Source organism: Cyprinodon variegatus, unplaced genomic scaffold, assembly GCF_000732505.1.
Source record: "Cyprinodon variegatus isolate N-32 unplaced genomic scaffold, C_variegatus-1.0 Scaffold107, whole genome shotgun sequence".
Classification (NCBI taxonomy): Eukaryota; Metazoa; Chordata; class Actinopteri; order Cyprinodontiformes; family Cyprinodontidae; genus Cyprinodon; species Cyprinodon variegatus.
Genome location: NW_015150560.1, coordinates 1,553,489 through 1,576,575, shown reverse-complemented (window position 1 = coordinate 1,576,575; position 23,087 = coordinate 1,553,489). Strand labels below are relative to the sequence as shown.

The 23,087-nt window shown below is 37.0% G+C and overlaps 1 protein-coding gene across 2 annotated transcripts in view; it reads left to right on the top strand.

Moving 5' to 3' along the window:
- Window positions 1-701: 701 nt before the first annotated feature.
- cacng5 (calcium channel, voltage-dependent, gamma subunit 5) overlaps window positions 702-23,087 on the top strand; it is a 28,150-nt gene continuing 5,764 nt past the window's right edge. The window contains exons 1-3 of one of the 2 annotated variants that reach the window (XM_015374648.1): window positions 702-839; window positions 2,604-2,705; window positions 18,375-18,615. In XM_015374648.1, coding sequence (XP_015230134.1) covers window positions 18,420-18,615 — 196 coding nt within the window. In that variant the 5' untranslated portion in view covers window positions 702-839; window positions 2,604-2,705; window positions 18,375-18,419. The remainder of the gene's footprint in view (window positions 840-2,603; window positions 2,706-18,374; window positions 18,616-23,087) is intronic. The other variant, XM_015374646.1, reaches the window with a different exon arrangement.

The window sequence follows — 23,087 nt, the reverse complement described above, 5'->3', positions numbered from 1 at the left end:
TGTTTCACTTAAAGGAGTGTGAATTTATTTCAGTTCTTTTTTTTAAGTGAAGGTAAAAATAGCCCACTTGAAAGTGATGGAGGAAATAACACTCCAAGCAGATGAGATGCTTAACTGGAAGAAGAATTTAGGCCTGATTGCATTCCAATCAGGTCAGTGAGTGGTGGTGTAAAATGCCAAGTCAGAGGAAGCTGATGACAGATTCCATACTCACCCTCTGCTTATGACCTGTTGTGTTGATTCATCTGAGACACGATGAAATGCCGCTTTTCAGCAAGAGTTAGACTATAGTTTCTCAGAACATATGACCAAATGTTATGATGAAGCTATGGTTTTAGATCCTTCCTTCCTTCCTTCCTTCCTTCCTTCCTTCCTTCCTTNTCCTTCCTTCCTTCCTTCCTTCCTTCCTTCCTTCCTTCCTTCCTTCCTTCCTTCCTTCCCTTCTTAAGTCCTTAGATCCTTGTGTCCTTCTTTCCGAAGCTATGGTCTTCCTTCCTTCCTTCCTTCCTTCCTTCCTTCCTTCCTTCCTTCCTTCCTTCCTTCACTTCTTACCGACGGTATTGTTTTTGAACTCTGGACCATCCTATCCAGCAGCATCATCCACACACAGCACCCCTCCGCGCTCTCACGCGCACCTGTGGGGAGAGGAAGAGCGCAGCCTGTTGCCACGTGCCGCGCATCGCGCGCTCAGTTATGCCTTGGACAGTAAAAAGGGAAGCAGAGCGCGAGCTTGCACAGCCGTTCTAAGCCGAGATAAAGCGGACCAGTCAACACAAAGAGAAGACGGAATATAGAAGAGGGGAAATTGTTTCTTTTCTCAACCAATTTGCTTTACGAAGGTAAATAATTTCACTTGAGTAAATGTAGTTTTTCCATTGTTTACAGTTTCGTCTCATTAGACCCAGACTGTGTTTCTTACGCTAAACAACAGAAAAGGATGTTCATGCTACTACTGTTAATCGACTTATAAATATTTCTGACTTCTGGAATAAACTCTGGCAAAGGAGATGTTTTGTAAAAGTCTATAATAGCACCGCATTTAACCTTAAACCAATCCGTCGTCACCTTTTTCATTAGGGGAATGTTAAGAGCATTAGATATAAAGAAAACTAAACACTCATTTCTAATAGTTAATAAAGATTTAAACTGTTTGGAGAACCAAACATTGTTCTAAAAGTGAGTTGAGAGAGAATTTAGGAAAAAGTAAATACTATAATCCACATTTACTCTGAAACAAAAATATTTTTCTTTAACACAAAGAACGTACAAGGAGATGAAAGGTGTTAAAATACGCTTATCTCCACCGTGTTGTTATGACTGGTTGATGACTTGTGAGGTGGATTCAGCACCATGGACAGCGATTACACTTTCAACAAATGAGCTAATTAAATGGAGTGATTCCTTTTATAAACTAATTAATATAGAATTACTGAAAAGTATATAAATTTGCATTTATGAGTTTCTGCACCTGTTCTGCTATAAAATATAATAGTCTTGTCAGATTTAAGAGAACGTTCTTTTGTTTGCAAAAAAAACAAAAACAAGCATTAATAACAAATAAAAACGCTTTTTTTCTTTTTTTTTTTTTTTTTTACCAGACTGACTTGGGTTAAACTATCACATTTTTTATATATAAAATTTTTTGGAAATGGCTGTTTGTACTTGCCAATTATTCCAAAGTCGTAGCATTACACTAATGGAAATTCCAACTGGTACTATTTTGAAAAATCAAAAATAAATCTTCTAGCATACAATATATTTCAGTGGAAGGGTTATTTAGTTCCTATTATTTTAGGCGTTGGAGCTGCCTAAATCACTGTAAACTTATTTTTATTTTTTTTTATTTTTTTTACTTTATCAAAATGCATCTTGGAGATCCTTCCTAGTTCCTAAGAGTTTATAGCATCAAATGCACACAGTGGTTATTCAGCACAAGTCCTACCTGCCTTGTTGTTTTAAACATATTTCTTGTCTACACCTCCTCCTCGCTTGTGTCTTTTTGATATCACACCAGCATTGTTCACAGGTGTCAGCACTGCTAACAGTTTAGGCAGCCCCAAGAAAATGTCGGAAAATACAAATACCATCGTTCTACAACAAATATAAGGCCCACATTTGAACATTGTCTAGTAAACCTACTTGGCTTAAGTAATAGCTTGTTTTATATCGTTATCCTCATTTATAAATGTAAAGTTTTTCTAAATAGTAATTGTCAGTAATACAGATATTCTGCAAAGTATCAATAGTCAAATGGTGTATATGGACAACAATACTAATTTGGTATGGTATCAATACTAAAGATGAATGTCGTTTGGATATTTTTGCTATTGTTAATTTTAGATTTATGAATTATTTACGCTTCAAAAGGATAGTCTTTCAGACAAACTTCAGATATTGTGAAATTGTGTTACATTTGATTCATTTATGTTGTATTTATTATCACACCTATTCAACTGGCTTCTGTGATTCTATAGAGAAAGCATTATCCATGTAGACGATTTCTTTTGATAATTGGTCATTTTTTTATCCTCATGGTATCAAAAAAGGATATAGTGTATGAAATATTTTCCTGGGTATCCAGATCCTTTTTTTTTTTATTTTAGTATGGTGACAGCACTGGAAATGAAGCACTAAGTCATCGCCCAAGGACTGCAAACAGGTCACTATCAGCTTGTTAAGCCCTGATCATTGGCTGCTCAATTAAGGTATTATACGTTTGTGCTTCTAGATCAGGCAGAACAGCAACATTTTTAATAAGGTGTTGGGACTTTCAGCATCAGGAAGATTGTATAGAACAGGTCAGAGGCTGTAGAGAGAATAAATAAAGAGATTTCCTATAGCAGGTCAAATATGTCCACATTTCATTCAGGCTACGGGGAAAGGGACAGAAGAAGATATGCTTTATGAAGTACAAGTTTTCTTGGCTTTACCCTTTTGTGTCTTTAAGCAGCTAAAATAGCTCCACTGTTTAGAGTAACATCAGTCTGTCACTTTTTTTTCCAGGAGTAAAAGACAACTGATGACCTAGCTTATTGTCTAATGCCAACAGCTGCAAAATTTTGTGTGTTATTGTATATAAAGATGGTGCATTAGCACAGCCTGCGTGCTTGTTTTCCAAGCAGGTTCCACAGCTTGTAGATATCACCCAGCCCTATAATAGAGTAAAAGAAAAGAGTTACCTTTAGAAGAATACTACTGTTCTTGCATTGCTAACTGAGCTAATAATTGTGTTTGCCAAAATGAGATGCATATAATAATCATGAGCTCCTCCAAATAGCTGAACTGATTTTTTTAAAGTACTGAAATCCTGTTTTAAAAGAAAGTCTCTTTCACACTAGATGTTATGTTATCTTACTCCTAACCAGGGTTTTTAGGACACTCATTTGCATCAAAATCAATAAACTGAATGTTTCCATCCTCCAAAGTGTGCAGCAGTGCTGAGGACACACAGGTACTCCCCCCTCCCATACCTAACAGCAGCCCACTGAAACAATGATGATTAAAAAGGATAACAGTGAACTGCAGCTGGACATTTAGAACTCCTGTGATATGGTAAGTACTTCAGGAGATATAAAGTAAAAATGATATTCCCAGGCTGTTTGGGATAGCTGACCAGTAAGTGATGATCCAAGCTTGGCCTTCTAGTATTGTCTACAAAGACAAGCCATGCTAAAAACTTTGTAGAGTAACTTAGGCAAAAATGTAGTTTATTAGGAATATCAAAGGTTCAGCGAGGCTATCCACAACAGAGGAGCAGTATTTTTTAGTTTGGGCACAGGATGCTCTGTAGCATCCTGAGGATGGAATGTTAAAAATAAATCTGATGTTTCTTTGTTTGAAACAAACATAATAGGACTGGGCGATGTGGCTTGAAAATTCAATCTCAAATGTTTTCCTTCCAAATCTTATTGATCAATTATTTCCCCCTTAAGTTTTATCATAAAAAATGACAAAAGACACACATTACTTTCAGAAATTCCTTTTTACTTCAATAATTTCCTCTGAGAGCTGACCTTAATTTAAAAGGCAATGAATGTGTAAACATGCTTGTAAAGCAATCATGTTTCACAGCAAACAATGGAAATAAAACACACTGTATGTTTGCAGCTAGTTGCACTGAACTAGTTTAGCATTTATGAGCAGACATCTGAAACAGAAAATGATGAACTGATGCCACTCTGCACTATGGAAGCCCTAGGAGTGCATTGGTGGGAAAAAAAAATCTGGATTTCTTTATTAAACAGAAAATTCGATTATTTGATTTTTTTTTTTCAATTAATCGCCCTGGCTATTAACAAAGTTATTTAACAGGTTCAGAATAGATACTTAAAACTGTTGGAATTAAAAACACAGCAGATGATAAATCTCAAATAGAAACTGGTCAAAGACCACTGTAAATTACTTGCAGTTTTTATAGAGACAATTTTAAGATACGAAGCAAAAAAAACCCAGGAGGTTAAAAAACTGATTTGAATCTTTAACATTTTCGAAAAATAAATCTGAATCCAAGTACACACACAAACATGGATAATAAATGCTTTACCAAAAACTATCCTGTCAATTGTTTACATTACACAGAAATTATGTAAAGAACGTATTAGGCTTGTACTTATTCGTTTGCTGATGATAAGGAAACCATTATATCCTGATTGGTTTGGGTTCAATTTTTACCAAAATAAGAAATATGCCTTTTCTCTCCAACAGCATAAATATACCCTTATTAAATCATTGATGTTTAACTCCTTACAGTAAAAAAAAAAAACAATCAGTTGAATCAGTTTTGAGTGCTCAAGCTTTACAAAAAAACTGGGATTTAGAAATGGGTTTAAGAGGTATGCTAGTATGCTGTTATGTTTTTCCATACTTCAGAATATTTTTGTAAAACCGTCATAATAAATGGGATCGGTTATATTGTGATTCAGCTTTGAAGTCCTATTGTCTGTTCATTTTCCCAAATGAATGTCTGGTTTCCACAGTGTTGTTTCTCCATGTTTCCATCTCAAAGTTAACAGTGTCCAGGATTTTTTCTTTTTATCATTTCCGATATTCATAATCCACACTTAGGGATTTCAGTTGGTTTTTTTAAAATCATTTAGAATAATACATGTTTATACATCTTGCTACTCTCAACACGAGTTGATACATACACAGAATCTAGGTCTATGAAATTCAATCTAACCAGAAGTTCTCTAACAATATTATCTTTTTCTTTGACTTGCACAGTTAGATACAATCAATTCTTCTTATGATTCCTGCATGAACTTGAGAGGAGCTATATTTATATAATTTTGTCTTTTTCCTGTATTGCACCATCCCATCTCCAGAATGTAAAATACACTGCCAAACCAAAAGCCTTGTTTTTTGGACTTGCTCATCAGTCCATTCATGCTTAACTAATTTGGAGGCTTCTCTGTACTGCGTTGCCTGGCGACAGGGACATGTCAAGCTCCTACAAACGACAGACTTGTTCTCACCACAAACACGGGGAAATGGAGGTTAGGACGATTGCTCTGGGTCATTGTTTTTATGCAACAGTCATTTAATATGTTCCCTTTTAAACATCACTTTAAAAGACTTGTCTGCAAGTGTTAGAGCGAACCTTTTCCCATTAAGTATAAACATATTTTTGCCAGTAAACAACATGTGACCACTGAAGGACTTTATATGTAGTAATTAAACAGGAATTGGGCTTAGAGACCGAGCAGGTTTTAAATAGCCTTTAGCCATACAGAGGCCATTTGAAACCTACTTTGATCATAACTAATTATCCAAATTATTTTTAGATTTTTTTGAGATAATGCATACAAATATCAATACTCCTTTGTACTAATTTTGGAGAGGATAACAAAACATAAAGCACTGAAGTTCAAATTGTTAATGAAGAGACACTTTCAGTGTCAAGAAGCGCCTCTGGAACTATTTCATGCTGTTAGCCATTTAGGCTTTAATATGCAAATATGAGACCCACTCAGAATCTTACACGAGTTATGCGATTTTTAATGTTAAGAAGATGTGAAAGTGTGACACATAACTTCCACTTCATTTGGTGCCTTGACAGCTTGAACTTGCGCCTCCGCCATCTCTCTCTCTCTCACTGTTCTTTACCAGATGAGATGTTGTAAGATGCTTTGCCTGCAGCAGAGATCTATCTTAAATTACAGCATGTACTCTCATATTCTGGGAAGGCATACCCTTGGGGGTTGGCTAAGGCATCTCCAAAATTAGTCCACTGAGAAATTATTGTAGCTTGTTAACTCTCTGATGGAAGAAAGCCATGCTGAAAGATAATGAGAAAATTGGAATCAGGTTCTTTATATACTAGAGGTGATTGGTTTCTGTTGGAACCATTCAGTGCACCAAATGTATAATTTGTTTTTCCATTCAGTTCTGTTTTTTCTTAGAACACATTCATTGGGATCAATTGAGAACAAAAAGCACCTGCTACAGTTAAAGAAGCACCACTAAAAGACAATCCTCTGTCCAAACATTTTCACATCATACCATCAAACTTTGAGATTTATGACGTGTATCACCACAAAGCTGCACATTGAAGTGAAAGGCAGAACTGAGGACTTTTTTTTTAACAACGATATGCTGCAACTAGACCTGCATGCCATTGAGATATGTCTGTACAAGTTTTACTGAACTTGAAATTGATATTTCTTTCATGCCTCTTTTCAAAATAAATGATGTTTAGATTGGATTAGTTTGGATGGAGAGGATGTCTGTGTTCACAAATTTCAAGCCTTGCAAAAAACTCTCCCTAAGGGCAAAAACAGTTAATCGGGAAAAAAATTCTAGTCACCTCATTATCTAGACAAGAAACAACTTATTTAGATACTGTATCGAATAATCAATAGCCGGACTATACAGACTCTAAAACTTGCCATTTGCTGATAGAACAATGCACTCAGAGCAGTCATTAAGGCTAAACTGTGCAAAAGAAGCCTTCTTTGTCATCTGAAAATTGGAAAATGTTGTACTTTTTGATGCTTTTAAATTCTAGAATGCAATATGCATGTGACACTTTGTAATTTGTGAACTTTTTATAATACAGTCAGCTGGTTCTGTATTGATCAGAAATAGCTAAGCTTTATTCATAAAATTAACAAAGCCATTTATCCTTAAACTTTTATGACATTAAATCTTAATAAAATAAATTCATGTTTACTGTTGACCAACTTTTGAAAAAACGTTGGTCCAGAATAAGTGCAAGTGAAATCGAATTGAGCAAGAATGTCCAATTCTGTAAAGAGATATATCAATGACTGACTGCAAGAAATACTGGAGGTTTGGATAGGTCCCTCAAAATGAAGTCAAATTAATGGATGTCTGAATAAAATAATGCTATTGTTTTTGGCATTTACTTAATCATATTTAGTTACTTTAACACTATTATTAATGTTAGCAGGGTAGGACATAAAACAATTGTGTTAAAGAAACTTAACATGATTAAGTAAATGCCAAAAGTAGTTAAAAAATTTTTCAGTGATTGTATATTAACTCAAGCAAGAATTTTGTCGTGGGGATACATTGAATAATTTAATATGTAATCCTTGTTCATATTTTTTATAGAAGTCTAAGTGATAAACTATGAAAAGGTGAAAATCATTTAGAATCGCTTTTGACCATATTCTCATTTTCTAAGGTAAATCCTGAGGCAACATCAAGGAAAATACTTTTGTGGGACTGAAAAAACAAACTGATATATCAAGATTAGCTACTCTTACGCAAACCTACAAAAAATGCTAAGTTTAGGCAATAAATGAATAGGCCTATGATTTCCTCTAGGTTTTTCCATTTTGTCCAACCTAAGAGTGGATGTTAACCCTTCTAAACCATAAAGCATCATCATGAACATCTGCATTGTTAAAATATTTATGGTATTCAATTTTATGGAACTTAACTGAATTACCAGCATTGAAAGTTTAATAATATCTAACGGTCAATTATGTTTAAAAAAAAAATCTGTTTTTGTGCAATCTTGTAGCATTAGGGATAAACTGAATTTAACCCCTATAGGTAAAGATAAATGTAGGACTGATTTCCAATCCTTATTGGTTCCTCAACAGGACCATACTTACATCTTCCCTTCGAAGACACCAACAAGAACTCTGAGCAAACATGAAGAACAAAACAGCTCAGCCATAGAACTTAGTAAAGTCCAATAAGAAAAACCTCTTATTGCAAAAACTCTATAAGCAGGATATGTGAGGAAAACAGAAAATAAGCAATTGGTTTTATTAAGAGTTAAGCTGGAGGTCTTCAACAGGTGGTCCGTGACCCCTGGGGGGTCTGCGGAGGTACTGCATTGGGGGTTGCGAAAGTTTGGGTTGATTAGACTTTTCTTTTTATATTCCCTCCCTGCAATTTTTTTTCCACTAATTGAAATTTCTTTGAATACACGTTAACATGAACTCAACACACTGTAGTAAACAGATAAATTGAGGCAGAAGATGTCTTTAAGTCATCAATGCACACATTTAGCAGCACACAGGAGCTCTTTCAAGCTGGACACCGTTTCGTTCACATAACCTTTAATTTAATATTCCCACGGTGAAATTACTGTAATTAATGACTCCATCTGTAAGAGAGTGACACAATTTCATACAGAATATAAAAATAGGGGGTCCCCGCTCAATCTTGACATCAGTTGGGGGGTCCTTGGCATGGAAAACATTGAAGACCCCTGAGTTAAGCAAAATACAAGCCCAGGGGAGATATAATGAATTTATTATGGTGAGTCATTGTACTTAAAAACCTTCCATCAACAGCATTAGTCTTGAGAGGTTTATCCAGCAGGTGACCTTTAAATCCAGGTTCTTAGCCGCATGGGTTTCCAAACAATTTGCTTTAGCACCCCAGCTAAAAGAGGCAGACAGGAGACGAGAACAGGAAGATGGTAGAGGAAATTTTTTTTTACAAATGTGTTCTGAACTGTTAAACCTGAGCTTTTGCTGGCAGGGAAGCAACCCAGAGTTCCTTTTAAGCATTGCAAATTCTTCATTTCCTAATACAGGCCTTAGTGATTTGCTATATCCAGGGGCTTTAATTCCAGTAAGACACTGGTCTTTGTGCAGACTAAAAAATTTGTGATATAGAGTAAAATTTCCTTTAATCTGTTATCAAGACTGTCTGATTTTGTCAGTTTAGATCCCTTACTTGCTATAATAAATAAAACCAGATAAAGGTCCAAACAAGAGCTGTCGCCAGTCACCATCAGGGGTCAGAATTCAGTGCCAACATCAGAAGTCCAGTTTTTCCTGTGAAAGCTTTCTAAAATGCCAAGTTGATCATCAATCAGATGAATCATTGGTTCCACTCCGCCTTTGGCCAAATATGCAGTTGAGAAATCACAAAGGTAACTGAGTAGCAAATCACAAATAGCCTAAAGATACATTAAACACTGATTCCATGGGGAAGTGAACTTTGCTTATGAAGGTAAGAGGAGCCTTAATGGGTTGTCATAGCAAAGGAGATTAAGCTTCCCATCTAGTATGTGGATCCACTTTCCTTAACAATCTGAGTCAGACTGGGCTCATACCTGAGACAAATTTAAATGCTACAAAGGGGATTAATCAATCATGCAGAGATTTAAAAATTAAAAGACTCACTGAGGCTGGTTCACTAAACATTGCTAAGTGGGCTGCATAATAATTAGGAAAATCTGTATTCGTGATACTGCTGCTGAATATTGAAATTATAGTCTTACTGAACTATAACTCACATTTTTTCTGACCTCTTCTTTTACTTATTTACTTCATTCCATCCACCTACTGTTTTTGAGGGTTCTATGTCAGTAACTCATTGTGTACATTAAGTATAAGCAGCAGCAGCAGTGAAATTCCATTCAAGAGGCAATATATATAATCTTGGTATGTAGGGTGTTAATGCATGGAGGTATATATTTATATTTATAGAATATGTGTTGAGGGTTCCTGGCAATATTTTAGCTGTTCCTAGTACTGTTCTAAACTGAAATGTCTGATGTTTACTTTCGCCTTCCAGGCCCTATCTAGTTCTTTCCAGAGCCCTCTCCAATTTTTCATGTTCTTTTTTCCTGATGTTTCCTTCATTTGGAATGGCCACATCAATGAATATGGTTGTCCTCTTCTGCTTATCTTATGCTTAACAATTTTAGATGGCAATTAGTCTTTTGCCTAATTGTATTTGGAACTCCCAAAGGATCCTAGTTGTGTCATTTTCCACCACTATGGGCAGTGACTTCCATTTTGACCTGGGGTCTTCAGTTTGTACATCCTGGTGTGAGATGGTGGATTGTTCCTGGGGTCTCTTTGCATTAGCTGCACCTGGGATGTTTGGGCCTCCAATACTCTGGTGCTCAGGCCTGCTCCTGTGCTGCCATGATCATTGCTTCTGTGCTATCCTTCAGCTGGGCCCAATCTAACCATTGGTAGGATTCGGTCATATCAGCCACTATTTGCTGATGGTAGGATTTTTCACGTAAAAGTTTTTGCTCTCATGATCGTTTGTCCAGTTCTAGTTCTTCCTGCTTCCGTGTATGATACATTAAACCAGCATTTAATGCCTCAGGGCCATCTTTCTGAAATGCTCTTGGAGCTTGAATGTTTTATCTTTGATGATGGCTCTGATGGTCACCAGGCTCCTCTCTCCTTTGTGCTCTGTGTACAGTCTATGGATACTGGATTTGGGGTAAAATCTACCATACAGGGTTAGTAGCTCTTATGTTTTAACGTTAGGCCCCTAAATTTCTTCATTTGGCCAACGTGTTACCCCAGCAGCATATGTGATTATGCGCAAGGCTTAACTGTCGATTGTCTGGACCTATTCTTGGGATTGAGCGTACAGTACTTCTCAGTACTTGCCACACTTGTTTTCAGAAATGTGGGCATTGCTGCCATCCTTGTGGCCTCTTCATGGTTGCCATTTGCCACTTTCTCAATTTCAGAAGAAACTGAGAAAGTGGCAAATGGCAACTGAAAAGTGTCTCTTCATTAACAATTTGAACTTTAATGCTGTATGTTTTGTTATCCTCTCCAAAATTAGTACAAAGGAGTATTGATATTTGTTTGCAATATCTCAAGGTACTTGTAGCTCTCTTGAACATCTGGTATTCTTCCTTTCCTCTCCTTGTTACTCTACCTACCACATTTCTCGAGCCCAAATGAGATTCCAATGTCCCTGCTGTTGATCCTGGTGGTGTGGATCAGCCAGTGAATGTCTTTTACACTCTTAGCACAGAGCTTGATGATGTGTAAAGGTGATGGCTGATATTAGCCCCATTTCTAAGTCGGTATCTATAACCAACCTTGTTGATCATTTGGTTGATGGAGTTCATACCTATGCAGCACAGCAGAGGGGAAAGAGTGTCTCCTCGGTATATTCCAAATTTGATGGAGGTTTGTGCAATTGGCTGCAAATTGGCCTCAAGGGAGGCTTTCCACAACCTCAAGGCTATTTGCAATGAAGGCTCTCAGTGTCGATTTGCAATGTACAAAATGACCTTGTACAGCTTCAGGCATTCCAGGATACATGTGTTTGGCATTGATTCATAGGTTTTATTGTAATCGTCCAAGCAGTGCACAGTTTTTTGGGTCGGCTTTTGCAGTCATTTTTATTTTATGTTGCTCAGTATGACATAAAACTGAGGTGTAATGAGAAATAACTGTAACAGGAACAAGATCACAGATTAGAACTCCTCCACTTGAAGATATGGTTTTGAAAATCTATGTGTGAAATAGTCTTTTATCTTAAGAAGCAAGAAATATGTTAGCACTTAGCCAATTATTGTTTACTTCCTGCTGTCAGTCTTTCAGTTTCTTTTTTCCTACCAAAAAGAATAATGGCACAGCTGTCACTTCATGCAAATACTTATGATCTAGTATTTTATTTTATGATGTTTAGTTGTTTTTGTTTTTTTTGTCTTTTTTATTGTAGATTATAATTTATTTTCCAAGTGTGGGATACATTTACATCCAAGCTACCCAGTAATAGGGACTGCCAGTTTCACCCAGCTGAGTCTGAGTGTCTTGTGCATTAGGCTGCCCCTGACCCCCGGCTTCCCCTTTTATGGTATGCAACATCCCCCAATAGGGGCTAACTCACGCAGTGTGAGTGGCATGTCCACATCAGAGGCAACAGAGGGGCTGCACTCACAGCCATGCTCTTACAGCCACAGAAACTGGGTCAATGAGCATGCCAAAAGAAATCTGCACTGTGACACTGACAAAACCCCTTGAACAGGGTTAAATAAATTTAAATTAGGATGTCAAATTAGGGAGCCAGATGTCTGCAGTGTGATTTTCCCCTTTTGAACAGTGCAATAAATATTTATAACCATTTGTTAAACAGTTAAATGTCCCATACATGAAACATGGCTAAAAGTGTTAAAGGTATGAGAAATTTAGTAGTTTAGTAGTCATAGTTTAGTTATTGATTATAGTTAGTTATGTTTTTACTGGATTCTCTTTTCAAATCTTCGAGAATAAGCAAGGTTACAAAAGATGTGGATTCAGAAATTTCTATTCCAAGGAAAATCTATGCCTTTTTTTATTTGTGTTACGTTATTTCTGCTGGGAATTATTTGGATTAAGGTTGACCCAGGGCTGTGAACATATTAAGAAAGTAGACAAGAAAGACATTGGCCTACTTTTGGTGCCCTTTACTCTGGCAATGGCTTATGCACGTCAGCCTTACTTGATATCAGTATGGCCTCAGGCCCCCAAGGAGACATGATCTGTGTCAGCTTATTTGTGACGGACATCAATGTTAAGTTTGAGGTTGTTTTAATTTAAAGGTTTTATGCTGTTTAAAACTTACAGAGCCATTCAAAAGGCAAATTTCACTGACATAATGTGTTTTATCTCTCAAAATATCTTGATGGTTGTATCATTGTACACATTTTGCAAGTCTTTTTTTCCCACTCAAGTGCAGATTAATGTTTATTCAAGAGAAGGATTTTTTTTAAGCCTTTGCAATGTGAGCTAAAGCCTTTCTCCCAGTGGCTTTGAACATTTAATGAGAAACATTTCTTTATAGAGATAATATTCCCTTTTCCCAGCTGAGATCAGTTACCAAACACAGTCTTTTAGAAACCAGATCAATGACTGAGATGATTAAAATTTATGAAGGTTTTACTATTGTGATGTTTGTGGGTCCCTGTGTGTTCTCTTTGATCGATGGTTGTAAAAGCTAAAACCATTTTAAAGAATCTTTGTTTTGTTTAATATGCCAGTTCCATTTTAATTTGTTTTAATCTCTTTGGGTATGTGTCATTTTGTAGATTGCAGCTCATTTTAATAATTACAAGAGAAGCAAGTTTAGAGAATCCAGGATTAAAACAAAATTAGCTTTTATACTGAGATGCAAGAAATTCCCAATACAGTTATTGTAAAAGAAATCAAGACATTTAAGATGTACAATCTGTCTCTATGCTTGACGTAAATATATATTTCCTAATCTATACATATTTCTGTTAATGGACCTAAAACCCCTTTCAAATCATGAACTTTGCATCAGACTCAGAAAAGCTGATTCTAAAAGAGTTAAAAAAGTAAAAAAAAAACACTGGACTTTGTTTTCCAAGTTTGAAGACGTTTGAAGGATGACATTGCCCTTGAAACCCATAATGTGAATGTGGTTAAAATGGTAAATGTATTACATTTAAATCATCTATTGATTTATAAGTGCCTTTTTAATTTGATAATTTGTCAAGGGCATAATTGGCTGCCTGAGTAAATTCAAAGAATTCAAATTATCGACATATTATTGCTTGTTACATAAAGAAGCCATCTTTAAACCAAATAAAATAATCTCCATAGACAATCTGTATTTAGTGGGTGCATTCTGCAACAGTTTTAGGACATTAAAAAGTTTGTATTTCAGTGCTTGATGGTTTTATTTCTACTTTATCAAAAATTTATACTCGGACAGTTTTTAATCAGCCTTTCAAAAGTTCCCTGATTTGCATGATGAGAAGCTGTGATGTCTACACATATCAGATATCATCGGACCCGGTGACGTTAGCTTGGACACCGGTGGCCCCGTGCTTTCTGACAGGAAGGGGAAGCACAGTAAGGTAGGCGGGGACAAGCGTCACTGGGTCGGGTTCTGCCCCCTCTAAAAAAAGGTGTCCTCCTTTTCAGAAACCCAGATCTGGTCACCCTAGATATGCTAGCATTGCTACATGAACAGCTTAGCGACACAATAATACTTACAGCTTGCAGTTGTGATTAGCAAAAACTTCCAAGATTTTGAAAGCTTTCTTCGATAAAATGCTTAGAGCAAATGAACAGCTGAGCATTAAACTTTGCAGGGATCTCTGATAGACAAACATAATCCATGCCTGTGGAGTCCTCGGATCCTTTGGAATACTATGAAAAATTTCCCCTATCTCCATGCAGCCTGGAACACAGCCTTTACGCCGGTGGTTCTGGCTCATTTTCAATAGAGAAACTGCCTGCTTTGTAATTCTTGTTTAAGTAAACCCAACTGTAATGTAGGCTAAACAGCTAAACTGGTGTTTTACATCTACCTCTATTCATGTTCTTGGGCCAGTGAACCAGTGGGCTGGTCTGTATGTACATTTCTGAGCATGACAAAAGTACAGACCAGAAACAAATAAAGCAACATCCCCTAGTTTACATCAACCCGGGGATTCATTTGGATTCACCTGCTTTATGGAGGACGTTTACAATTGTGAGATTTGCAGAGAAAGGAGGTGTCGATGGGGTTTGAACTTCTCTGTACGTCCATTTCACCCACTCAACTATCGTTATTCATCTATGACAATGGAAACTCGGTTTTGCATTCTATGACTCCTTTAAATTTCGACCATGGTCTAAAAGGTTTATGGTTGATTATAAATACTAAATAAAGGAAGCTTTAACAGTTAGAGGAGAAACCCAATCTATGCTCTGCTTATATCCTCAGAATTTTCTTTATACATTGGTTTGTGTCAGTTCTCCCTACCTGCTGCCAGTAATTGGCTATTTTGTGGTTTTGTATAATTTTTAGTCATTATCTGTAAGATGGTTTCTTGTTAAATAAAGGAAAATACAATTCCCAGAATTTTTTTTCAAAAAAGCTTGGTATTCCTTTGAACTTGTGAGAAAATTTTACAAGTGAACATCAGAAGTAAAAGTAATTAGTAAACCATGGAGAAGATTAATTATAGGTGAATGCTTTTACTTTTGAAATAATTTTGAAATAATTCTAATTTCTACGCTAAAACACAAAATCTTTTGGCAAGATTTGTTCTCCTCCAAACTTCTCTTGGGATCATCTCTGTATAACAGACTTACCAGGAATTACCAGCTACAATGCACATGATCTAAACATGGCATCTTAAAAATGATGACTGTTTAGATGAAGAACTATCTGAATTGTAGAATACTCAGGGTAAACTGGAAGTGACAATCATCTTATCTACCGTATTCTAACAATTCTGCAGCATTTAGAAATAAACAAATTCCTGACAATACTCGTAGTAGGCAGTGGTGTCAGATGAAGGAGTTTCCCCTGCATGCAGAGGTTTGTTGGTTCAAGACCCGGCTCTGGCTTTTGGTGCCGTTGTGTCCTTCACCTAGATTGCTACTGATGCTTATGCCAGTGCACCACAGCCTTGCTTCTGTCAGTGAGCCCCAGGGTAGCTTTCTATAATGTCCATCAGTATTTGTGTGAGTGGGTGAATTACTGAATGTTGTTTAAAGCTCTTTGGTCCAGACTTCTGACTTGAAAAAGCTCTATATAAGTAAAGCCCATTTTTACCATAATGCCATATATGTATTGTATGTGGAAGAGCATAAGATATGCAGCCCCAGCTACAGTGTTCTCTTTGAACCATCAAACTAAAGCAGCCTTTTGGGTACATGCAGCATAAAATAAGGCCTGTTGAGTGCAAAGCATCTATCTTATTGCAACATGATAGCCTTAAATAGAGCTCTTAGTTGGAGAAAGTGCATGAATGGTCCCTGATTGCTCCACAGCCGAGAATAGATGTTGTTAAATAATCCTTTTACATTAATTCAGGTGCTTTGGGCTGCAGTGAAGTCTGATTTACTATGCATGCTTTCTCACAGAGCATAATTCTTCCTTACAATTCCCTGCTCAGTTTATGTTATTTTGTATGAAAAGGAGGGCTGCAGCTTTCGTCTAGGAATCAGCTTAAAACTCTGAGCTGCAAGTATTGTCTCTTACTAAAGTATTCATGCCACTAGAAACTGTTTCAAAGTTGTTATGTGTTAGTGACAGTTGTATTGTTAGTAGCCCTCATTTGCTGCATTTACATCCACAAGTATTTAGACTATGCATCAATCAATTTTGCAGATGCAGTCAGTGAACATTTTGCCTGTTCGTCTTGCAAAATAGCTAAATTTGCTGGAGGTAGAACAGCTGTGAGGAGCGTTATTAAAGTCTGACCATACTAGCCCTAGGTTTGCATACAATCTGCATCTGTCTGTCTGTCTGTCTGTCTGTCTGTCTGTCTGTCTGTCTGTCTGTCTGTCTGTCTGTCTGTCTGTCTGTCTGTCTNGTCTGTCTGTCTGTCTGTCTGTCTGTCTGTCTGTCTGTCTGTCTGTCTGTCTGTCTGTCTGTCTGTCTGTCTGTCTGTCTGTCTGTCTGTCTATCTATCTATCTATCTATCTATCTGTCTGTCTGTCTATCTATCTATCTATCTATCTATCTATCTATCTATCTATCTATCTATCTATCTATCTATCTATCTATCTATAAAATAAAAATAACTATTCCATTTGGTCTCCTCTACCAGAGGCTTGGGAGCTTGAGGGTTCTGCGCAGTATCTTTGCTATTCCTAGAACTGCACTTTTTTTGGACCGAGATGTCTGATGTATTTCCAGGGATCTGCTGTAACCACTCCTGAAGTTTGGGAGTCAAACTTTGATTGTTTGCTTTACATAGGAAGCTAGTGAGTAGAGAGGCAGGATGGAGGGCAGGTTTAAGCTGTTTTTCCAAAGAGACAACTGCTAAAAGTTGAACTAGCTCCGTTAGCCGGGTGAGCTATGAAGACCACACCTCTCTATAACAAAAACAATAGTGACTTCAGGGATGTGGTTGTTCTACAAAGAATTGTAGCTGCGGCTAAGATATGTATAGCCTTGCCACCATGAATGGTTATTTGAATTCCATCTAATGTTGACCAAAATAGACAATTTAAAAAAATAGAATTTAACTCCCTAGAAGTTTAATCTAACTTTTCCAAACTTTCTGTGAACAAAAGGAATATTTGAATAAGTTTCATAAAATAAACAACCTTTTTTAACCTTTAAGGGTTCTTTTAGAAAGAAATGTTGTAAAAAACCTTTTTCTTAACCATATTCACCACACATCAACCTGGTGAGTTTTCTGTTGGTCGAAACACTAGCTTGCATTTCTAAGATGACAGTTATGAAGATATTTCATCATTATTCTACCGAAGATTCATATTTAGCCGTGATACAAAGCATTGATCCATCATAAGCCAGATGTGTTTTGTAAGGTTGAAAATCCTTTCACACATTTCCTCCGTCTTCCTGGTTTCACTGTGTTCTTGGTGTGACAGCATACTGAGAACTCATTATGTGAAATCAGTTCTTTTCATCGAGTCTGCCAGTCTCCGGCTTCAGCTTCCGGAAAATGCTGACTACAGTCATATTCACATGACACATTCACATGTTGGTCTTATTTTTGACGCTGTCTACTGTACTTTGACTCTGTTACCTGAAAAAAAGCCAATTATAATTTAAAGTAAAATTAAATTAATTTGAGGTTAAAAGAAAAATTATTTAAATTTCTTAATAGTGAATGAATGCATGACCAGCTTTTGTACTATTTTTAGCACAATAATTGTATTAATTAGTTTAAAGTTTTGTCCTAAAAACAAGATAATTTAGCAAGTTGAAGAAAACAAATCGTCTTTTTCTCATCTGAAAAAAAGAAAAAGCCCAAGTTGCATAACCTTTTTATTGCCTTCTCTCTGTTTGCTGTGGATTTCTGGTTTGCAATAAGGAGGAGAAAATAATGACTGTAATGACAATTACTGTGGTAACAGATAAACATGATAACATGAAGATCGATGTTGGTTGTTACCAATAATTTCTTTCAGGGAGTAATCATTAATATTGTTTGTATTGAAAAAAAAATCACTAATAAATAAAAAAAAAAAAACATTAAGCTGAATCAAAAATGTTTGCATTAGGTTTAAAACCAAAAAAGTTTTACAAGTTAAAAAACAAAACACTGGGCTGTGTTTTCCAAGTTTGAAGATGTTTGTTTTTTAAATTTTTTAGAATGAGTATGACCTGGATGACTGAGAATCTTCACCAGCATTAGGTTTAATGTGATCATTAAAGTATTGTTTTCCTAATTTGTTACTATATTTCTTTATTTCTCTTAGCTCCACTTTCTGCCAGCTGTGCACTCCTGCTGTTGAGGCTTTGGTATGAGCTTATTCGGAAGGAAAGCGCTGACGTTGCTGAGCAGCGTGTTCGCTGTTTGCGGCCTCGGCCTGTTGGGGATCGCCGTGAGCACAGACTACTGGCTCTACCTAGAGGAGGGGGTCATCCTTCCTCTCAACCAGAGCATGGAGATGCGCATGTCCCTTCACTCTGGTCTCTGGAGGGTTTGTTTCCTAGCTGGTGAGTTGATGCTGTGTGATGTCAGAAAAACGAGGCACATGAGGCAAAACGCTGAAGTAAATCAAAGTGATGTAAATGTTGGATGGAGTTTTTTTTTTTTTTTACCCAGTGATAATAGACACCATACGTGGTGGTATGTATGTAGGTAACTGCCAAAACAACTACTGAGGATTAGTACACTCATATTAAATTACGCTGCTTTTTAGACAATCAAGTTTGTTTTAAAAAGGCCTATTCTTATAGGTTTTTAGTGAAAAATGGTCCTAAACCAATATAGCAGCTTTGTTTTTTTACACATTAGGAATTAGTGACATATCATATATTCTTTGAGTACTTTTTAGAAATTAAAAAAATGTAATTGAAAAGTATGAAACTTGACAATATATTTTTTTATGTATTCATTTATTTTTTGCTAAATAATAATTTAAAATCATGTCAAGGTCCACCCCCAAAATAAAAATACTGGTTCCCAGATCTTGAAATGTTTAATAAAGAGTGCTTGTGTAAAGCATTATCAACTATTTCTGCTTTTTAAGTACAAAGAAAAAAGTATATGAAAGAAAGGCACATCAGAATACATCCAGATGGACAATAACTTGTTTTTTATTATTGTACTGTATGATATTCCTATTGCTTTTAATCTATATTGGAAGAATTTATGTTTTCTATTGAAAAAATGCTATATTCCAACAATGAAATTATGTGAAAACACATTTTATTTGAGAATTATTCATTTGTTTGCTTCATTGTTTTATGCTTGATAAGAATAAAATGGCATTAGAGTGCAATGAACACACCAGTTTAGGAAAGGAGACATTATTTTGGTTGCTCTTAGTTTCTCTTCAGCTCATACCCCTTTATTAGTGTGACAATAAATGGCCCTCCTGTTATCCCCAACTGAAGGGAGGATAAGAGAAGACCGGTAAAGAGGATGTGAAATGAGAATTGGGAAAAGAAATGTTGGTAACAAAATATAAGCACTGCTCACTGTGGTCGAATCCGGAAATGACAAGAGTGAGACTTTAGTGTCATGATGTTTTTGGTCCAAAAACTTTTTTAATGTCAATTAAAATCTTGAAGCTGATGTCTTCTCCTCTATGCCAGCTGCTCTAACTGCACCCTCCTAATAGTAGTCTTAATTAACCAGAAATTAGAAGTGAAACCAGAATTAGGATCAAAATTTGACAACTATGGCTTTCAAACTCAAATTTGAAATAAATCAATGAAAGCTGTAATATCTTTATGCATTTTGTCTGAGAAACAAAAGCAAATAACAGAAGTAGAGAAGTTGCACTCCACCTAGGCCTGTTAAAACCTCATTCACTGTAAAATAATAATGCCCCTGCGTTATAGATTCTGAAAGGCTTTGCATCAAAAAATACTGCACAAAATCAGTGCAATGAGTGCAATTCAATACCTCGGCTCCAGTCGTCCCCGCCCCCTCCACATAAGCTCCGCTGCACCTCTCCCAAATTGTAGGTCACCGCAAACAGTGCCGCAGACAGGAGGCCGGCTTGTTTTGTTTTTATGACCAAAATTGCTGAAAACAACTCGTGAAGTTTGAACCGCTAGAAGAGCGAGGTGCGCAAGAACGCTGGGACCCTTTTTCCACCTGGATCTCCGCTCTTTTTGGCCCTCATGTCCCTTCGTCGTCGGACAAAATTGCCCCCACTTCCTCACCGCCTCGGCCGTGTGTGAAGCGCAGACCACGCTTCAATATTGAGCATAAATCAAAAATGTCTGTGTCAAGCTCACTGCAACACACTGCTGTCAGAGTATAACCAGGAAGCGAGGTAGGAGGGCAAAATAGGTTTAGCGCCACCGCAGCACGGGGGGGAGAATTACGTCCAGGAGCAAATGGATAAAAATAGACCGGAGGAAGAAAAAAACATGAATCAATACTCTTGCAGACGTATCGATGCATCGGATCGTCGGCTGTTGGATCGATGCATCAATAAAAAACGATTATTATTTACACCCCTAGTCACTAACCTGGTCTTATAGTTTAGTCCGAGCCCAAATGGTGAGATTGGTTCCAGCAGGTCGGCTGCCAACAAGATGCGGAAGGTACCGCCCAGAGAGTCCTAGACGCTGCGGTATCAGAAGTAAGAGGACTGGCAGGAGATAAAAATCACAGCGGAAAGACCTGTCCCCTCATTATGAGCTTCTGGAGGAGCTTTTGAATTTTCAAGAGAACACATGTCTCATCTAAGGAGAGGCTTTTGGATAAGAGGTGATGCGCCAGGCTTATCTTGCAATCGTATTTGGACATCTCAATGAGTTTTGCAAAGCTTCAGGGCAGGAATGAAAACATTTTATCATCCACTGGTAAAATTCAGGGGTTTATGGGCGAACTGACCCTTTGGCGCGAGTCTTTGGAACAGGGTCCTATGGACATATTCCCACTGGCACGCAGCCAGAGAGTGCACTGTATATGCTGAACATCTTCAGACCTTAAAAGATAGGTCTGAGCATTATTTTCCACATGTACAGTACCAGACATCAAGGACTATGATTGGATCCGAGACCCATTCAACCAAGAGTCTAAGTCCTCAGTGTGCAGACAGCACACTGAAACTATAATTTAGTGAGCCCCCAGTGAGCTCCCACTCAGTCTATTTTGGCCTGTTTGTACATCAGAATACCCAACCATCTCTCATCACGCTGTCAACTAGCTTCTTCATTTCTCCATCCCCTAACTGTGTGAATTGGCATTCTCCACCCTTATTTACATGAAGAACAAGACCAGCTCACTCTCTGCTGAGCAGGGCTCTCTCCTCATTGCCACCAAGGATTAAAAAATTGTGTGCGCACCGACAGGCACATGTGTCCCACCAATTTGTTAGTTTGTGAAATGTTTACAAAAGCACATGGAAGGCTGATTCAAAATGTTATAGTTATCATTTGTGGGTGAGATTCAGGACCATGAAAAGTGCAGCTTTCTCATGGACAGTTCTGAATTTAAACCTGTTTGGTTTAAACGAGAGTGTTTGATTGAGCACAATTTGATAAAGTTTACACTATTATTTGAAATATGTTGTTAATAAATGTTTAGTAAGTAATATAGTTGTTATTTTACACAACAGGTGTGCCTTGAATTTTTATTTATCCTTTGGTCTGCCTTGGGGACAAATATTTTGGCAACCACTGGCCTAGACACTGTCGGCTATTTTTATTTCTAGCTGATCGATGGCTGCACATGACTCTTTCCCCACAGCTTAACCCACACCTGACCTAAAATCTGTGCCACTGGATATACCTTTTTCTGAATCCCACTTTTTATTCCTTTAATTCTATTCATCCTAATCTAGAAGTTAGAAAGTAATAAATCAGTTATATGAAATGATTAACAACCATAGAGCTAATCGTTCCTTCCCAATTGCCATGAAGGCAGGCCAAGAATTTTTTTTTAAATAACTGACAAGAGAAGCATTAATTGTTAGCTTTTCAACATTTTTCTCCCAGAGTAAACAAAGTAGTAAACTTTGCTTTTCTGTACTCAGTGAAACTGTATTAATATGATACAGGTGTGTCTCAATAAATATTATTAATCAAAAAGCTGACTTATTTCAGTCATTCAGCTGAAGTAAAATTCATATATTAAACAGATGCTTTACACACAGTGATGTTTCACGTAGGATACTAAATTTATATTGGTTTCATTGAAGTAATCTCAAAACTGAGGTTCTCAGAAAATTTTGTTAAGGTGAATAAAAATGATTGTTTCTGCAAAAATGTTATGCCCATGCTGTGGACCACACAATTATGGGGAACACTGCTGATTTGGCATTTACGGTGGGCAATCGCTGAAACCTTCCACAATGAGTGTAGGCTACAAGAAGTAATTGTTCACATTGTTCTAAATTCATGCAAACTAATGAAAGCTCGGTCAATGGAATAAAGTGTGTTAGAAAGGGTCAAAGAAAAAAAAAGTTTATAGTTTGAAAGGATTTGGGGGAGATGTGCTTCAAGATTCTCTGCTTACGGATGTAACAAGCAAGATATACAGCTGTGGTGTTCTTTGTGTAACAGTTCTGAACCAAAGACTATGTCAGAAATATGTTTTCTGTGCTGATGAGAAAAAAAGTCTACATCGATGCCAAGTGGAACGCACGCTGCTAGAGTTCCAACGAAGAGCAGAAAGGCACACCTTGTTCACCTTGTTTTCAGAGTTTCTGATGATTTTTATATCTCTTCTCTTCTGCTGGTGTTGTTGAGCCTGGTTTTATCAAACTCAATAGGTGGAATTACTGCACCTAGAACAAACTGAAGTATTGAGTGCTTATTGTATACAACACAGGACTAATATGTTTCAGTGGGCTTTGAGTTCTGTGATAAAAGAACAAGAATTAACATTATTACTGTTATTTTATGTTTTATCTGCATCCATCCATCCATCCATCCATCCATCCATCCATCCATCCATCCATCCATCCATCCATCCATCCATCCATCCATCCATCCATCCATCC